The 17649-nt window shown below is 38.8% G+C and overlaps 1 protein-coding gene across 7 annotated transcripts in view; it reads left to right on the plus strand.

Moving 5' to 3' along the window:
* The window catches only part of LOC140725527 (inactive N-acetylated-alpha-linked acidic dipeptidase-like protein 2), a 965400-nt gene that overhangs the window by 666338 nt on the left and 281413 nt on the right, over positions 1-17649 (plus strand). For all 7 annotated transcript variants that reach the window (XM_073041096.1, XM_073041095.1, XM_073041098.1 and 4 more), the window contains one exon: positions 11638-11730. In XM_073041096.1, the coding sequence (XP_072897197.1) occupies positions 11638-11730 (93 nt within the window). The remainder of the gene's footprint in view (positions 1-11637; positions 11731-17649) is intronic.

Genomic DNA, 17649 nt, shown 5'->3' on the forward strand with positions numbered 1-17649 from the left:
CAGGTGTGGTACTTGTTCTACTTGGAAGGACAAGTACCAGGAGGGAGATCAATGGGAGGGATGCGTGGACGTGGGAGTCGCGTAGGGAGTGATCTCTGCAGGAAGCAGAACATGGGGGAAAGGGAAAGATGTGCTTGGTGGTGGGATCCCAATGGAGATGGCGGAAATTGTGGAGAATTATGTGCTGGATGCAGAGGCTAATGTGGTGGTAGGTGAGGACAGAGGAACCTTATCCCTGGTGTGGTGACAGGAGAATAGGATGAAGGCAGATGTGTGCGAATTGGAAGAGATACAGGTGAGGGCAGCGTTGCTGGTGGAGGAAGGGAAGCCCCTTTCTTTGAAGAAGGAGGACATTTCCTTAGTTCTGGAATGAAAAGCCTCATCCTGATAGCAGATGTGGCAGAAACGGAGTAACTGAGAGAAGGGGATGGCGTTTTTACAAGTGACAGGGTAGAAAGTGCGAGTAGATGATATCCCTGCCAAATTGCGAAATCTGCGTCAAGATGCCATCCAGGGTAATACAACAAAACTGTCTGTTATGTTTAAGAATTTAATTTAATTTTTAAAAATTTTACTTACTGCCAAATATTCAGTCCACTTCTGAAGGAAAGAATGCTTATTCCCAATTCCACAAGTTGTCTTTATAAAATGGTGAGGATTTCCAGTGAGTAGATTCCATTGACCAAATTAAGTATTATGATATTATACCACTGAAAGTAGACGGTGCATAGGCAGCTAGATAAAGTGAAGGGGAGGAAGCCTGCGTCAAAAGTGAAGGATAAAAAAGAGAAAGCATAGAAATAGAATTTACCTTAATTTTGGAATACTAGTTAAATGCAACTACATTTAGACTGCTCAATTTCAATAGGAAGTGTCTCGACAAGATCACATTAACACAAATCTTCTGGAGGAGTAAGGCAGCTCCAACTGCAGTTGCTTAATTTGCACATTTAACTGCAAGTGTGATTGCTAGAGGCTGCTGTTTGATTTATGTGTTGATAATAAAAACATTGTCCAAAGCAAAGCCATAGTTTCTACAGCAAAATTTGGCTGGGGGATTGGAACCAGAGTGATAGGGCTGAGGATGGTTCAGTATGTGTACAACTAGATGCAGTGTGTAGTGGGACTGTGTGGAAGGATAAGCAGTTAATGGGGCAAATTGCAGTCAATGGGATGAGCTGAATGGGGGCAAAATTGAAAAGGGTAATGAATACAGGACTGATGGTGTTATATTTGAATGCATGAAGGATACAAAATAAGGTAAATAATCTTATAGCTCAGTATGATTGGCAGGTATGAAGTTGTGGCCAACACTGAGTCATGGCTGAAAGATCATAGGTGGGAGCTCAACATCCAAGGATACACCTTGTATCAAAGGGGCAAACAGCTAAGCAGTGGGGGTTGGATGGCTCTGTTGGTAAAAAAAAATCAGATCAAATCCATAGGAAGACGTGGTGTAAGATCAGAAGATTTAGAATCCTTGTGATTATGGTTGAGATTACAGTCATGGGGAATTTCCATTGGCTGGTAAATTGGGAAAACCAGGTTGGTGCTGCATCCCAAGAGAGAGAATTTGTACAATTCCTATGAGATGGCTTTTTAGAGCAGCTTGTGGTTGAGCCCACAAGAGGAAAAGCAATTAAGGATTGATGGTTGTATAATGAACCATATTTGATTAGGGAGCTTAAGTTAAAGAAACCTTCGGGAGGTAGTGATCATAAAATGATAGAATTCACCCTGTAGCTTGAAAGGGAGAAAATAAAGGCAGATGTATCAGTATTACAGTGGAGTAAAGTGTATTACAGAGCCATGAGAGAGGAGCTGGCCAAAGTTGATTGAAAGAGGACACTGGCAAGGATGACAGCAGAAGAGCAATAGTGCAGTAATGGTTGAAGTTTCTGGGGCCAGTTCAGGGGAACCAGGATAGATACATCCCAAAGATGAAGAAGTATTCTGAAGGGAGGATGAGGCAACCATGGGTGACAAGGAAAGTTAAAGGCAGCAAGGGAGGATGTATAATATAGCAAAATATAGTGGGAAGGTAGTGGATTGGGAAGCTTTTAAAAACCAACAGAAGACAATGGAAAAAAACATAAGGAGAGAAAAGGTGAAAAATGAAAGTAAGCTAGCCAGAAATATCAAAGAGGATACCAAAAATTGTTTCAGATATATAAAGAGTAAAGAGAGGTGATATTGGATCAGGAAAATGATGCTGGAATAGTAGTAATGGGGGACAAGGAAATGGCGGATGAACGTAATAAGTATTTTGCATCAGTCTTCACTGTAGAAGACACTAGCAGTATGCCAGAAATTCAAAAGTGGCAGGAGGAAGAAGTGAATGTAGTTGCTATTACTAAGGAGAAGCTGCTTTTGAAGCATGATAAATCACTTGGATAAGATGGACTAGACCCCATGGTTCACAAAGAGGCATCTGAAGAGATTGTGGAGGCATTAGTAATGATCTTTCAAGAAACACTAAATTCTGGAATGGTTCAAGAGGACTGAAAAATTTGAATTTTCACTCCACTCTTTAAGAAGCGAGGGAGGGAGGGACGCAGAAGAAAGAAAATTATACGCCAGTTAGTCTGACTTCAGGGATTGGGAAGACATTGGAGTCAATTATTAAGGATGGCATTTTGGGGTACTGGAAGATGCATGATAAAGTAGGCCAAAGTCAGCATTGTTTCCTGAAGGGGAAATCTTTCCTGACAATCTGTTGGAATTCTTTGAGGAAATAACAGGCAGAATAGACAAAGGAGAGTCAGTGGATATTGCTTAATTGGATTCTCAGAAGGCCTTTGACAAGGTGCCGCCCATGAAGCTGCTTAACAGGCCATGGTATTACAGGAGAATATCAGCATGGATAGGAGATTGGATGATTGGCAGGAGTCAAAATGTTGGAATAAAGGTGCCCTATTCTGTTTGGCTGCCAGTGACAAATGGTGTTCCATAAGTGTCAGTATTGGAACCGTTTCTTTTTACGTAATATGTCAACAATTTGGATGATGGAATTGGTGGCTTTGTGGCCAAGTTTGCAGACGGTACAAAGCAATGTGGAGGAGCAGGCAGTATTGAGGAAGCAGGGCATCCACAAAAGGACTTGGACAGATTGGGAGAATGAGCAAAGAAGTGGCAGATGGAATATGGTGTAGGGTAATGCACTTTGGTAGAAGAAGTGAAAGGGTTGACTATTTTATAAACAGGGAGAAATTTCGAAAACCTGAGGTGCAAAGGGACTTAGGAGCCCTTGTGCATGATTCCCTGAAGGTTAATTTGCAAGATGAGTCATTGGTAAGGAAGGCAAATGCAATGCTACCATTCATTCTGAGAGGACTAGAATACAAGAGCAAGGCTGTGTTGTATTGCTGAGGCTTTACAAGACATTAGCCAGACTCCGTTTTGAGTATGGTGCCCCTTATCTCAGAATATGCTGGCATTGAAGAGGGTTCAGAGGAGGTTCACAAGAACGATTCCAGGGAATGAAATGGTAACACTTGAAGATGGTTTGAAGGCTCTGGGCCTGTACTCACCGAGTTTAGAAGAATGAGAGGGATCTCATTGAAACCTATCAAATATTGGAAGACCCAGACAGAGTGAATATACTCAGAGTGGATTTTTCCTATAGTGGTTGAGTCTAGGACCAAAGGGTACAGACTCATAATAGATGGATATCTATTTAAAACAGAGACGAGGAGAAATTTTATTAGCCAGAGGGTGGTGAATGTGTGGAATTCAGTGCCACAGGTGGCTGTGGAGGCCAAGTCATTGGATATAGTTAAAGCGGAGATTGATAGGTTCTTGGTTTAATAGGGCATCAAAGGTTTTGGGTAGAAGGCAGAAAAATGGGTTTCAGACAGATAATAAATCCACCAAGGAGGAATGGCAGAGAAGATTTGATGGGCCGAATGCCCTAAGTATTCTCCTACGTCTTACAGTCTTACATGAATGAATCATGCAATAATTGGAACATAAATCTGGAGCATTAAATTGAAAACAGTTAAACAAAGACAACATTTTTACAAATTCTGGTGCACCTTAATTTTCTACCATTGTTGATAAATTAAATGAGTACATAATTTTACTCTCATGCTTATTTTTGCAAACAGTTATCCTCAATGAAGTTTAATATTAACAAGAAATATCATAAGACAGTAGTGTGATTAGCTCATTCATTTGATTTAGTGAAAAACAAATCTGTTGGGTAATAGTTTCAAATTAACTTTTTCCTGCACATGAATTTCTTTAAGTTATGGAACCATTGAAGATATTACTACTTTAGAAATTTTCTTATACAGTACCTAGCAAAAAAATTTGATAAATGTAACACAATTATTTTGATATTTAGAATTCAATAGTGTTTTATACTATACAGTGCATTAGAATTTTCAGATTATTATCTCATTTTATTTCAATAAATATTTTATTTATAATGCATACAGGCAATCCCTAACTTGCAACAGGGTTCCATTCCTGAAATCTGTTTGTAAACTGAATTTATCATAGGTTGAAAATGAACAAAAACTATGTGTAGGAGAGGATTACAAAAACAGCAATGACAGGAGAGCGTGCAAGGCACAGAAAAGAGGCCACCAGCCAGCCTGACTGACAGTGTGTGAGTGAAGGAGTCTGCTCAGGCATGCGAGGGCAGCATACACTGAGAATGAAACTGGTTGCTCAGAAAGGATATTCCAGAGAGCCCCCCTACCTGCCAGCCAAGCAAAGTCTTGGTGCTTGTTGGTGAGTTCTCATGACCTGGCATTCCGTCAAGTGACTTCGACTCTGCTGGGGAAACTATCCCAAAGAATCCATCATGTCTTTCTCCCACAGAACTTGCAAGACACTCCATGCTGACCACTGCTTGATGGATTTGTGGTCAATGGTATTTCTTTGTAGAAACATTTCTACAAACGACAGGTAGTCCAGCAAGGTCTTTTTTTTTTTACACAATCAGTCAGCTAATCTTTCAGCTCCCATATTATCCAAGATTGCAGTGTGTTGAAATTATATCAAGTATATCACTTTTCAGCTGTTATTTATTGGTGCCAGGACATACTGTGTTTTGGAATATAGGTCATGTTAAAACTTGTGATTCTTTGCACTCCTGTTATAATAAGCAAGCCTTGTTACACACATTGGCTGTTTGTATGGATAGCCTGGGACTTTAGTAGTCTGGTATCATCTCTTGACATCCATGATGGCTGTGCAGCGGTCATACCTAGATATCCTGTTCCGGTTAGGGTCACCTAACTTGAATACCACAGACCTGGACTTCAGAAGGGAGTTGATATCTTGGTTCATTCCTAGTTTCCATCTGGAGAACACTTGGATTGACTTTGTTTGTACGTTGTCCTCTAATTAATGGCCGATGAAGTCTGTGATGACAGTGGTACACTTGTTCTGGTTGACCTCTGAGTCTTTAAATGTAGACCAGACCAGCAACTCAAAAGTAGTGGCATAGGAGCTTATTTATTTTCTTAGGTCAAAACTGTGGAACTTCCTGCACCAGATCTTCATGGTTCAGTTTCTGATTGTAAGGAGGGAGAAACAACACAGCATGATGGTCTAATTTTCTATAATGTGGTCAGGAATTGATCAGTGGAACTCTTTGATCATTATGTACCAAGGTTGGCCGTGCATCTGCTAGGTCAGTAGACATTTTGCTATTGTTTTGATAGCATTAAAATTGTCCTAGTGATGACCCAGTCTAAGATCTCAGGCTTCACTGTTTCGAGGCTATTGATAGCAGAGTATAGTTCATCAGGTATAAGCTTCGCATCTGCCTGGGGGGGGATGTAAAGTGCATTTAGGGAGTGAATTCCCACAACAAGTAAGAGGAATTGCACTTAAATGGTCTGGCGAACAGGAATTATATGGGAACATCAAGTCCAAGTACCTACTTCAAGAAGTTGATTTAGAAGTGGATCTCTCTGTCCCTTACTTTGTCCGAGGATGCTGTGCAGCCCACCAGGGAACTGAGAAGCCCTAAAATTCTGTGACAGAGTTAGATTAAGCAGGTGTAAGCCCTGTCTCTGTAAGACAGAGCACACAGCACTCTCCCATTTCCCTTTAGTAGGCAAGTCTAGTCTTAAGTTCATGCGGCTTGTTTTCAATAGCTTAAACATTTTCCAAGCATATGCTTGGAATGGGGAATCTTGAAACCTCATTGTTTCAGTCTCACTTGATGTTTACCAGGCAATATTTTTCTGATACTGATGTTCCTGATTTTCCTCAAAAGGACCCATCAGCCAGTATTCAGTATTTCCATGAACCAAACTTCTCCAAGTTTTGAAGGCTGACCACTGTAACCAAGGTGGTCATGGAGCCAAGTGAAAAAGCTCTGATCAGTGGCATAGCCTTGAACAATGTAACTGTATGACTTAAATAGTGCAGAATTAAGATCTGTCCAGATAACTCCTTTGGAAGATTTTTGAAGCAAACTCGGTCTTGCCCACAGATTTGCCATCTGTCATTGTTATTGAGATACATCAATGCTCTTGTAGTCTCTGATATAAGTGACTGAAATGTAATCAACACATTTAATCAAATGTGAAAGTGTATTTCACAGTAATGTCATCAAAGGATATATAATTATTCAGCTTTGATGTACGTTTTTCAACTTAGCTTTCATTTTCTGAGCTCCCTCTTTTAAATACTGTGTTCCTCCCTTTTTAATAATTTTTAACCAATATTTCTAATATGCTTTGAATTTTTGTAGCCACGTCAAGGATATACATTAGAAATATAGTTTCTAACGTTAATCCCCACTCACCAACTGACCTTTACCTAATTTACCAAACCAATTTTTTTAACCTATCAAAAATATTTTATCTACTTCCAAAGGTTTGTTCTTGTTAGAGGAAATGTTGTAAAACTTCATTTGGAAGTCTAGGTGGAGCTTATAATGAAGTCCTCCATTATCCCATTAAGTTGTCACTAGCTCAAAAACGTTCAATGCTTTGATCAATTGTCTGATTCTGATTGATTTTCATGTGCAATTCCAAGTTACTTTGCAGTTAATTTGCAATTTACACAATAATGTATTGATTGTTTTATGGAATGTGTAGTATGATCAATGAGTCTCTGGTTATCTGGTCCTATTTTGAATGTATGAACCATATTAATTTTATGATTTCCACTCACTCTTCTCCAGAGTCCTCGAATGATTGTGTCACAAAAACTTCTTCCCTGGTGATTCAACGCGGTTGTGGATAGCTGTAAATCCCGGAGAATTTATTTAGTATTGAGTTTCTTAAGTGCAACTGAGGCTATGTTATTGGTATTGAACTCATTATTTTTGATTTGCTTACTTCTGGAAATGCAAGCTGCTCATGTTTTTTTTAATAATACTTTATAAGAAGTTGTCATTCAGAATAGTTACAATTCTGTAGACATCACCAGTTTCAAACCTGTATGGCTATGTTATGGTTCGTATCTCATCACTGATTACCTCCTTACAATTCAACTCTTGAAATAATGTTGTCTATTACATTTTGCTTGAAAGAATTTGATTTAGCTATGTGACAATTTTGCTCCTTCCTTGTTTGCGTGATCACTCTTGCATTTCTCCATTTTCTATTCTTTTATGCTCTATTATTACTGGCAAAGACAACCTGAAAAGACAATAATACTTATTCTTCAGATGAATCATAACACTTACCATGATGTTATTTGTACAGAGGCAAACATTCATCCCACTGACTTTATGTCAGCTCCTTATAAAGCAATTCTTGCAGTTTCATTCCCTCATCTTTTCATGTAATCCAGGAAATTATTCTATCTTTTGGAAGTTCTGACTCTGATTGCATCACACCTCCAGACTGTAACAACTCTGTTAAAGAATCCTTGTACACCCTTGTACCTTTTGGCTAGGGTAATAAATCTATCTGCCTCCTGGTCCTTGAATGATCTACTGTTGGGTAAAACCTTCCTCATTTGCTCTATCTAAATCAGTCTTTCTGCACTTCTATCAAATCTCTCAACTGCTTTTGCCCAAAGGAGAACAATTCCATCTCCTTTCTGTACTCTCATTTTATAGTTGAAATCCCACATCCCTGGCAGAAGTTTCTATTTTTTTTCCCCATCATTTTCACCTTAGGTAACAGAGCAGTTGCACAGAAATTGGAGCTAATTCCCAGTGCACTTGTATCCATCTTAAAAAGTCTTATGATCCAGTATTCAAGAGGCTTCTGATAATTGGTGTAATGATAACTGTACTTCAGTTATCTCACAATGTTCCATGACAAGCCCATTTTTCATTATAAAAGCTCTATAGGAATGACATCATGCCCTAATCAGACACCATCTTGACTTAGAACTGTGTCAGTATTCTTCATCATTGCAAGTTATTATTAGATTAATGTTCCTACTCACCTAATGATAATAACATTATAATATCACCACAAGGACTGCAATTTACCTAAAGTAATTAGAGATCGATCTTGCCAACAAAGTGCAAACTCTAGCAATGAATAAAAATTCTACAGCTTAGAACAGGATTTCCAAATTTAGCAATGCCTCAGAAAAGTAGCCATAAGAGGTAGAGTCTGAATTATTTACAGAGATTAATACCAGAGAGGAGCTCAGAGGTAAATGGGAAGAGGAACTGGCAAATGTTAATTGGAGATTGTCAGCTTACACCGGGTCTCTGAACTGTTTTCCAGGAATAGCTAGATTCGGGGTGGGGAGGTAATTGGGTGAGTTTTAGCTTATGGTTGTGTTCTATTATCAATCCATTTTTTTCACAGGAACTTGCTGGAAAACAATCCTGTAGTAATAGTGTGCGAGGGGTGTAGGTTCTAAGCATGTTATAGGACTTTTTGATAACGGTTGTGATTTCACAGTTGTGTGTATCTTGGAAATAGTGTTTGATACATGATAGCTATTGAGAAAGAGGAAAGATGGAGTGAAAGGTGTTCAATATTTTTAAAAATAACTTTTTGCAAGATAAATCTCTGTACATTAAATGTCATCCTTTGGGCAAGTTTTGCTTTGTTCTGTATTTAGTGCTGAGCATTGAAGACCGATGACATCTAATCATTACCCCAACCATTTTCACAGATTTTCTGTGGCTCTTTGCCTAGTAATTTAATTTAATTAGAAAAGCATTTGAAGCAATAATCTCTTTGAGAGAGTTGTGTGACAAGGGCAATCTTTTAACTAAACAGATTAAACAATTGTTTCTGAATAGCATGGTATTTGAATCTGGAAGTATTAGTTAAGAATACTTAATCTAATGCCATATCATGCACAATATGTTGAGAGGACTGTGATAGATACAGATAAATTAGATAGTAAGGTGAATTAAATATTTATCTTTTTCAATCCACAAGTATTAATTATAAATACAAATAAGAACAAAAATAATGTCTTCACACTTAGTGAACATAATTTTCAGTGCCATAGAGGTTGTTTGACAATAATTAAAATTTACCATCCTATTAGTAAAAAAAAACTTGCCTTGGAAAGGCCAAATCCTAGTTTTAATGTCCAGTTTAAAGGGTACTCAGTGGCCACTTTATTAGTGTTCATTAATGCAAATATCTAATCAGCCAATTATATGGCAGCAACTAAATGCATAAAAGCTTGCAGACATGATCTAGGGGTTCACTTGTTATTCAGACCAATTATCAGAAGAAATTTGACTGTGGAATAATAGTTGGTGCCAGGCAGGGTGATTTGAGTATCTCAGAAACTGTTGATTTCCTGGATTTTCACACACAACAGCCTCTACTGCTTATAGAAGATGGTGTGCAAAGCAAAAACAAAAATCCCATGAGTGGCAGTTCTGTGGGCAAAAATGCCTTGTTAATGTGAGGTCAGAGGTGAATGGCCAGACTAGTTCAAGCTGACCTGGAAAGTGCCTGTAATTCAGATAATATTTTTTTTTTACAATGGTAGTGTCTAGAAGAGCATCTCGGAATGCATATTTTGAACTTTGAAGGATGGGCTAAAGCAGCAGAAGGTGTAGAGGGTACCTAATAAAGTGGCCACTGAGTGTATATGTGAGTACAGTATTGTCATGTCATTCAACGTTTCCGTAACAAAAAATTCTTGTGGAAACACTAGCGTTGTGTCATTTCTGCTCGGTCTTAGACAGCCTCTGTAATTTTTTGGTTTTACTTTTGTACTAGTGCTTGCTATTGATTTCTGTCTTTGCGGCTGTGAGCTTTTCATCGCCACATTTCTTTCCAAAATCAGAACCATTCAGTAATTAAACTAAATTTCTAGTTAAAATTACAAAGCAACTACAGTAATTAATTTAAAAAGTTTTAATTATTTGAATGTAAAAGAAGCTAGTAAATTAATTATTTTTGTTAGTTTGTGACAGCAAACTGCTTTCTCACGACCAGACTATGTAACAGTTTCTTCCCCCAAGCTATCAGACTCCTCAATACCCAGAGCCTGGACTGACACCAACGTACTGCCCTCTACTGTGCCTATTGTCTTGTTTATTATTTATTGTAATGCCTGCACTGTTTTGTGCACTTCATGCAGTCCTGGGTATGTCTGTAGTCTAGTGTAGTTTTTTTCTGTGCTGTTTTTACGTAGTTCAATGTAGTTTTTGTACTGTTTCATGTAGCACCATGGTCCTGAAAAACATTGTCTCGTTTTTACTGTGTACTGTACCAGCAGTTATGGTCGAAATGACAATAAAAAGTGACTTGACTTGACTTCTTCTCCAAATCTCCACTGATCTTCTACACACGATCAGTGATTGAGGAGCTTTTTTGTTTGTGACTACCACTAAGGTGTCAATCAATCAGTATTCCTTCTGAGTAAAATGGTGACTGATTGACAGCTATTTAAAGAACAGAAATGAGACAGCAATTAACTTAACTGATTGCCACTGTCTGAAAATGTTAAAAGCTCAATATTCAGTACAGCTATGATGGCTTGTGAAAACGTCATTTTGTATCTACAGCAGTTTAACTGTTTAGCCACGAGATCTGTTTGAATAATGTGGACTGTCATTCAGAACATAACTGCACTAAAATGGTCTTACCTAGCAGTGGAGTTTCAGAGTATTTATTTATAATCTGACTTCTGATTGGCTCAAAGGTGATGCTTTCAATAAAGTGAGCATGAGTTATTTATGCATAAATACCAATAAACAAACCCTGTGTGTAAAAAAAAAGTAATAAAATGCAATTGGCATCAAATTAATTTCAAATGTCTGATGTTGCTCCCATGATTATGTTCAGGCTGTTGACAGATCCATTGGTGTGCTGGATCCAGTTCTACAATTTAATTTATTAATTAATGATTGAGAAAGGGAGTAACGTAGAGGACACAAATTGACTTGCGGAAAGTTACTAAGTGTCATTTGACCTCCTGACGTGAGCTCTCCCAATTACAAAGGCAAAAGTAGCAAGTGCTTGAGAACCTTGCTGTCTGCATGTGATCCTGATATGTACCACTGTCCCATTTGAGACCAATTCCTGAAACTCCTCATTAAAAAAAAAATCATTGTAGATGAGTTCCGACATCATCACAGGGACAATGAGGGGTGAGCAATAATGTCCACATTTAGTAAACGAATGAAAATAAATGGCAAATTGTGCTTAAAGCCCCTTACTTGGTGGCGATTGTCTTTTCTTATGAGCCTTTGTTTAGTCTCTACCTGTTTTCTTTTAATAGTCAGGAAAACTATCAGGCTGGAAGTGGGCAAAGTCTCTGAATATAGGACGATACAGAACATAATTGGCTCCCTGAAAGGATCCATCAACCCAGGTAACTTGATAGTTTACAGCTCTAATGTGCAATATAAATGTATTAAAATGTCACAATAAAATTACACAATACTCTGCAATGTTAGATTCTTTATTTACTTACCTAATTATATTGTTCTTTAAGTTATATTTCTTATCAGTTCTGACAGCAGTTTTCAGATCAATCTTTGAGGGTCTATGAAAGTCAGATATGTGCAACTTCATCTTTCGCCTGCTGCAGAGTGATTGGTGCTGCATTTCTGTGCTTTACTGCGTTCCCTTTCAGATTAAATGCAGAATGCTTCCATTTTTGCTGTGGTAGGCTTTAGCAGGTTTAGCATTTAAATCAAGGGTAATTAGCAGAGAGAGGACATACAACATATAGCCTTTGAAAATATTGTGTATTCTACCATAACCATTAAATTAAAAGTGAATCCATCACGCAGTTAAAATGCTTTGTCCACTTCAGGGTTTTTTTCCGTGAATAACCAGCTGTTCAAGAAGGTCACCTCTTAGATTTCCTCCCTTTGTTCCAGAGAACAACTGGTCAGTATGTGGAACAAAATCTAAAGGCAGATGAAGAAAGCAGTATTGATTAAATAATAAATATCTTTGGGTACAGTATGAGTTAATTGAGCCATTCTGCTTGATAAGTGTAGCATGATGTGGAGATTTGGGTATATTTGCATCTCTGATTTCTAAAACTCTCCACTGTATGTCTTCCTCACATTATATAGGGTAATTAATGGCACTTGGTTGCTATGATGATTCAGTAAAATAATTATAATACTGTATTCATGTGCTAACCAGCTAGCGGGAGTATTCAAGGACATTTTCAACCTCTCACTGCTATGGGCAGAAGTTCCCACTTGCTTCAAAAAGGCAACAATTATACCAGTGCCTAAGTAGAATAATGTGGACTGCCTTAATGACTATCGTCTGGTAGCACTCACATCGACAGTAATGAAATGCTTTGAGAGGTTAGTCATGACTAGATTGAACTCCTGCCTCAGCAAGGACCTGGACCCATTGAAATTTGCCTATCGCCACAATAGGTCAGTGGCAGATGCAATCTCAATGGCTCTTCAGACGACCTCAGACCACCTGGACAACACAAACACCTACGTCAGGATGCTGTTCATCGACTGTAACTCAGCATTTAACACCATCATTCCCACAGTCCTGATTGAGAAGCTGCAGAACCTGGGCTTCTGTACCTCCCTCAGCAACTGAATCCTTGACCTCCCAACCAGAAGACCAATGTGCGGATAGGTGATACCATTTCCTCCTCACTGACAATCAACAATGGCACACCTCAGGGGTGTGTGCTTATCCCACTGCTCTACTGTCTATATACACATGACTGTGTGGCTAGGCATAGCTCAAATACCATCTATAAAATTACTGATGATGCAACCATTGTTGGTAGAATCTCAGGTGGTGACGAAAGGGCATACAGGAGTGAGTCATGCCACATAACTAGTGGAGTGGTGCCACAGCAACAACCTGGAACTTCTATAGTTATACCATGGAGAGCATTCTGACAGGCTGCATCACTGTCTGGTATGGAGGGGCTACTGCACAGGACCGAAAGCTGCAGAAGGTTATAAATCTAGTCAGCTCCATCTTGGGCACTAGCTTACGAAGTACCCAGGACATCTTTAGGGAGCAGTGTCTCAGAAAGGCAGTGTCCATTATTAAGAACCGCCAGCACCCAAGGCATGCTTTTTTCTCACTGTTACCATCAGGTAGGAGATACAGAACCCTGAAGGCACACACTCAGCGATTCAGGAACAGCTCCTTCCCCTCTGCCATCCGATTCCTAAATGGACATTGAAACTTTGGACTCTACCTCACTTTTTTTTAAACATACAGTATTTCTGTTTTTGCACGTTTTTAAAAAATCTATTCAATATACATAATTAATTTACTTGTTTATTTATTATTTTTTTTTTTATTAATTTTTTTCTCTCTACTAGATTATGTATTGCATTGAACTGCTGCTGCTAAGTTAACAAATTTCATGTCATATGCTGGTGATAATAAACCTGATTCTGATTCTGATCTAATCATGTGCATTCCAGATTTTTATCTTTTACATGTGGAATAAAGTAGAATTTTATGGTGAGAAAGAAAAAGTAGATTATTTAATTTATTTTATGACTCAGCATAACTCAATGTGCTTCAGAGCAAATAAAGCATCTTTGGTGTTGAATGATAAGAAACTTGACGATCAATTTGCTCCCAAAGTGGAAGTGGCAATGTGATAACTATGAGTTAATCTGTTTTGCTAATGGAATATTGGGTAGAGAAGCATAGGATCATCCCAAGCTTTTCTTGGAAGTAGTGTTAGAATTTATTCGGGGCAGCAAACAATCTGCTGGAGTAAGTCAGCAGGTTAGGTAGCATTTCTGGGGAGCAAAGAGGTTTTAGTATTTCAGGTTGAAAACAGCTTCATAACCTGAGACATTGACAATTCTTTCCCCTCCACAAATGTTAATCAAACTGCTGAGTTCCTCAAGCAGATTGCTTGTTGCTCCAGACTCCAGCATCTGTTTCTCAGTTACTTGGGGTGTTGATTTGATATCCTGTACAAAGTTTGGCACTCTGTGCTAAACTTTTTAGTGCTGCTCTAAAACATGCCCAAATCTCTGGAGCGAAGTTTGAATCTGTGGCCAACTGACACAGTAGCAAGATTGCCCTCTTTGCACCATAGCTGAAATTAGATGTGACAAGAAGGAAAACTCTGAGTTCGGAATTTAAGAAGTTGGAATAGAAATATTAAATTCTGTTCCACACAATTAACCATTCAATAAGATTGTGTCTGATATATTTCTTTTACAATTGTCCATGCGATTTGTATATGTCTAGATGCTGTTCCTATCTAAAACTATGACAATCTCAGTCACCTATCCACCATCCAATGCCCAATGATTGAAATAATTCAGAAAACTCTCCTTATCTCAGCAACACACACAAAATGCTGGAGGAACTCAGCAGGCCAGGCAGCATCTATGGAGAAGAGTAAGCAGTTGACATTTTGGCCCGAGACCCTTCATTGGGACCTTAGTTTCAGACTTTGACCCCAACATATAGGAAGCCATTCTTTCAGTGCTTACATTGTTAAATCACAAATAAATGTATATTATATCACCCCCTTTTTCCCCAATCTGCTTGAACTTGAGCCTGATCTACTCAATGACATTTCATAGGACAATTTCCTCATCATAATAAATTTGTTCAATAAATCTTCATTGCATTCCTTTGAGGAGACCAGGAACTGAAAGTGTCCATATAATTTAAATAAAAGTTATTGAAAGCTAAATTAGATCACCCATTAAAAAACGTGTGCCTGCTTCCAGATATGTCAGCTTAGGGCTCTTTGTTCAGCAGGTTAGGCAGCATCAATGGATGGAAATAAACAGTCGACTTTCAGGCCAAGACCCTTCATGATGAACCTCAAGATTTACAATATCTGCAGAACCTCTTGTCTGTTCATTTATATGATTACTGCCACCTGCTAATGTTAACTGTGTTTATTATTTGCTTGTCATCTGAGCAAGGGAGCACATTTTATACCCCTCACTCCTGCAATACCCAAATCCAGAACTCATTTCGTAAGTGGAAATTGCTGGTAGCTGTTTATTTGGTTTGACTGGGAAGAAATTCAAGAAAACCTTAACAGACTACCGGATCCAGCATTGCCATTTCTAATCAGGATGATGAAGAGGATGAGATACAAAGTAAGAGATGAGGTCATGCGTCTCAAGAAGGCCCTTCAAATATGCAGTGTGATAGCAGTACAAGGATATAGCTGTGATAGTCAGTTTTAGGGTCTGAATGCAGTCCTGGAAGAAGGTTGAGAGTGTGGGAAAGGGGCCTGTTTTGCTGTTGTCTTATTTCATTGTTATTGTGTTTGTGTTTTTCTGCTGAAAATTATGGGTATCTGTCTAGGCACCAGAATGGTTGTCAACACTTGCAGGCTGCCCCCAGCGGATGTGTTGTGCATGTGATAAATAAATATGAATTTGAAACTTTCATAAATGGCCATGTTCAATAATTTTACAAATGTTGTGTTCTATCAACTAAGCCACTAGTTTAAAACCTTGGTCATTTTACCAGATTGATGATGATGATGATCAGTTCGGGCCTGAGAGGCCAGCGTCGGGCACTTTCATGCCTTACAAGGTGTGGAACGAAGGATTGTGTGCTGCGCCACTCCTCACACAGACATTTACCATGTTCCTGTCTCTCAAAAACCATTAATCACTACCTGCTTTTGGACATGTCATTACAGTTATAAAATTCTATTGTTGGACAGTCTGCAGACTGAGTGCGTGGTGAGGAAAGCAAATGCAATGTTAGCATTAATTTCAAGAGGACTGGAAGATAAAAGCAAGAATGTAATGCTGAAACTTTGTAAAGTACTGTTGAGGGCTGACTTGAAGTATTGTGAGCAGGTCTGGGCCTTTATCCTAGATGGATGTGCTGAAACTGGAGATTCAGAAAAATGAATCCAGGATTGAATGGCTTGTCGTATGAAGAGTGTTTAATGGCTCTAAATTCACTAGAGTTCAGAAGAATAAGGGTGAACTCATTGAAACCTCTCAAATGGTGAAAGACCTTGAAGGAGTGGATGTGGAAAGGATGGTTCCTATGATTGAGAGAGTCTAAGACCAGAGGACACAGCCTCAGAATAAAGGGGTGTCCTTTTAGAACGGAGATGAGGAGGAATTTCTTTATACAGAGAGTGGTGAATCTGTGGAATTCTTTGCCACAGGCAGTTCTGGAGGCCAAGTCTTTATGTATATTTAAGGCAGAGGTTGATAGATTCTTGATTGGTCAGGTCATGAAGGAATACGTGGAGAAGACAGAAGTGGGGCTGAGAGGAAAATTGGATCAGCCATGATGAAATGGTAGAGCAGATTCCTTGGGCCAAATAGCTTAATTCTGCTCCTATATCCCTCCCATTCTGGCTTATCTGGCTGTGGCCTCCTGGACTGTAATAATGTCGCTTTTTGTAAGCATAACTAGCAGCATTTCATCTTCCACTTGGCTACAGCTCACAGGACTTCTACAACTTCAGATAACTTGGGTTTTCTGTATCAGAACTGGCCTCTACGGCTATCTCTATAGTTTTTTTTCTCTCGATCAGTATGTTCAGATCTGCTGGGCATTTCTTACAGCTCCTTATTTCATAGCTGTTAGAGTGCTTTGTTTGTGTTCTGTTTCCCTCTCTTCCCTCATTTTACACTCTTCTTTATGTTCTCTCCTTGATTGCTGTTAATAAACTGTCAACCAGAACAACAAAGTGCTTGGGATAAATGAAGGCCTCCCAGTTTAAATGCAAATTCAAAATCTTTGGGGCTTCACATACTTGCTCAGTCTGTGGCTCTCTGGTAAGAAAGAATGAAATTTAGTTTGTAACCTCCTTTGTACAACAGTAGATGGCAGACTGCAAGATGTTGCAAGTATTTCTCCTTGCCTAAAAGGATAAGATGTGGCATTAGCTACAAGGTCAAGGTCCAGCTTGACAAATCTGACAAACAAATCAGTGATGTGTGGAAATTGACATCATGATCTGTCTGAACTGTGCAATTGCATTGGACGTAAGCTGCATTGGTGTTAATGCCTCTATCAATGTCAAGATCAGTGCAGTTCACTGTGGAGTTGTGCAATTACTTGTCAGGCATCATTGTAGAACCCAGTGGGTACTTGCAGTAACTCAGCAGCAAGTACTGTATTGTGGAGATGAACTTTGACCTTTTATACTACCATACTACAGGTCTTTTGCAGTAAAAGTTGACAATAATTGCTTTTCAAGCAGCATATTAACTTTCTTGAATTTGTTTGCAAACACACCTTAGTCCTTCAGAATAACAATATCTCCTTTCTTACCTTTCCTTATATATTATTTTTATCTTTTTTCAAACTTTATCAA

The sequence above is a fragment of the Hemitrygon akajei genome, chromosome 3 (assembly GCF_048418815.1).
Source record: "Hemitrygon akajei chromosome 3, sHemAka1.3, whole genome shotgun sequence".
NCBI classification, from domain to species: domain Eukaryota; kingdom Metazoa; phylum Chordata; class Chondrichthyes; order Myliobatiformes; family Dasyatidae; genus Hemitrygon; species Hemitrygon akajei.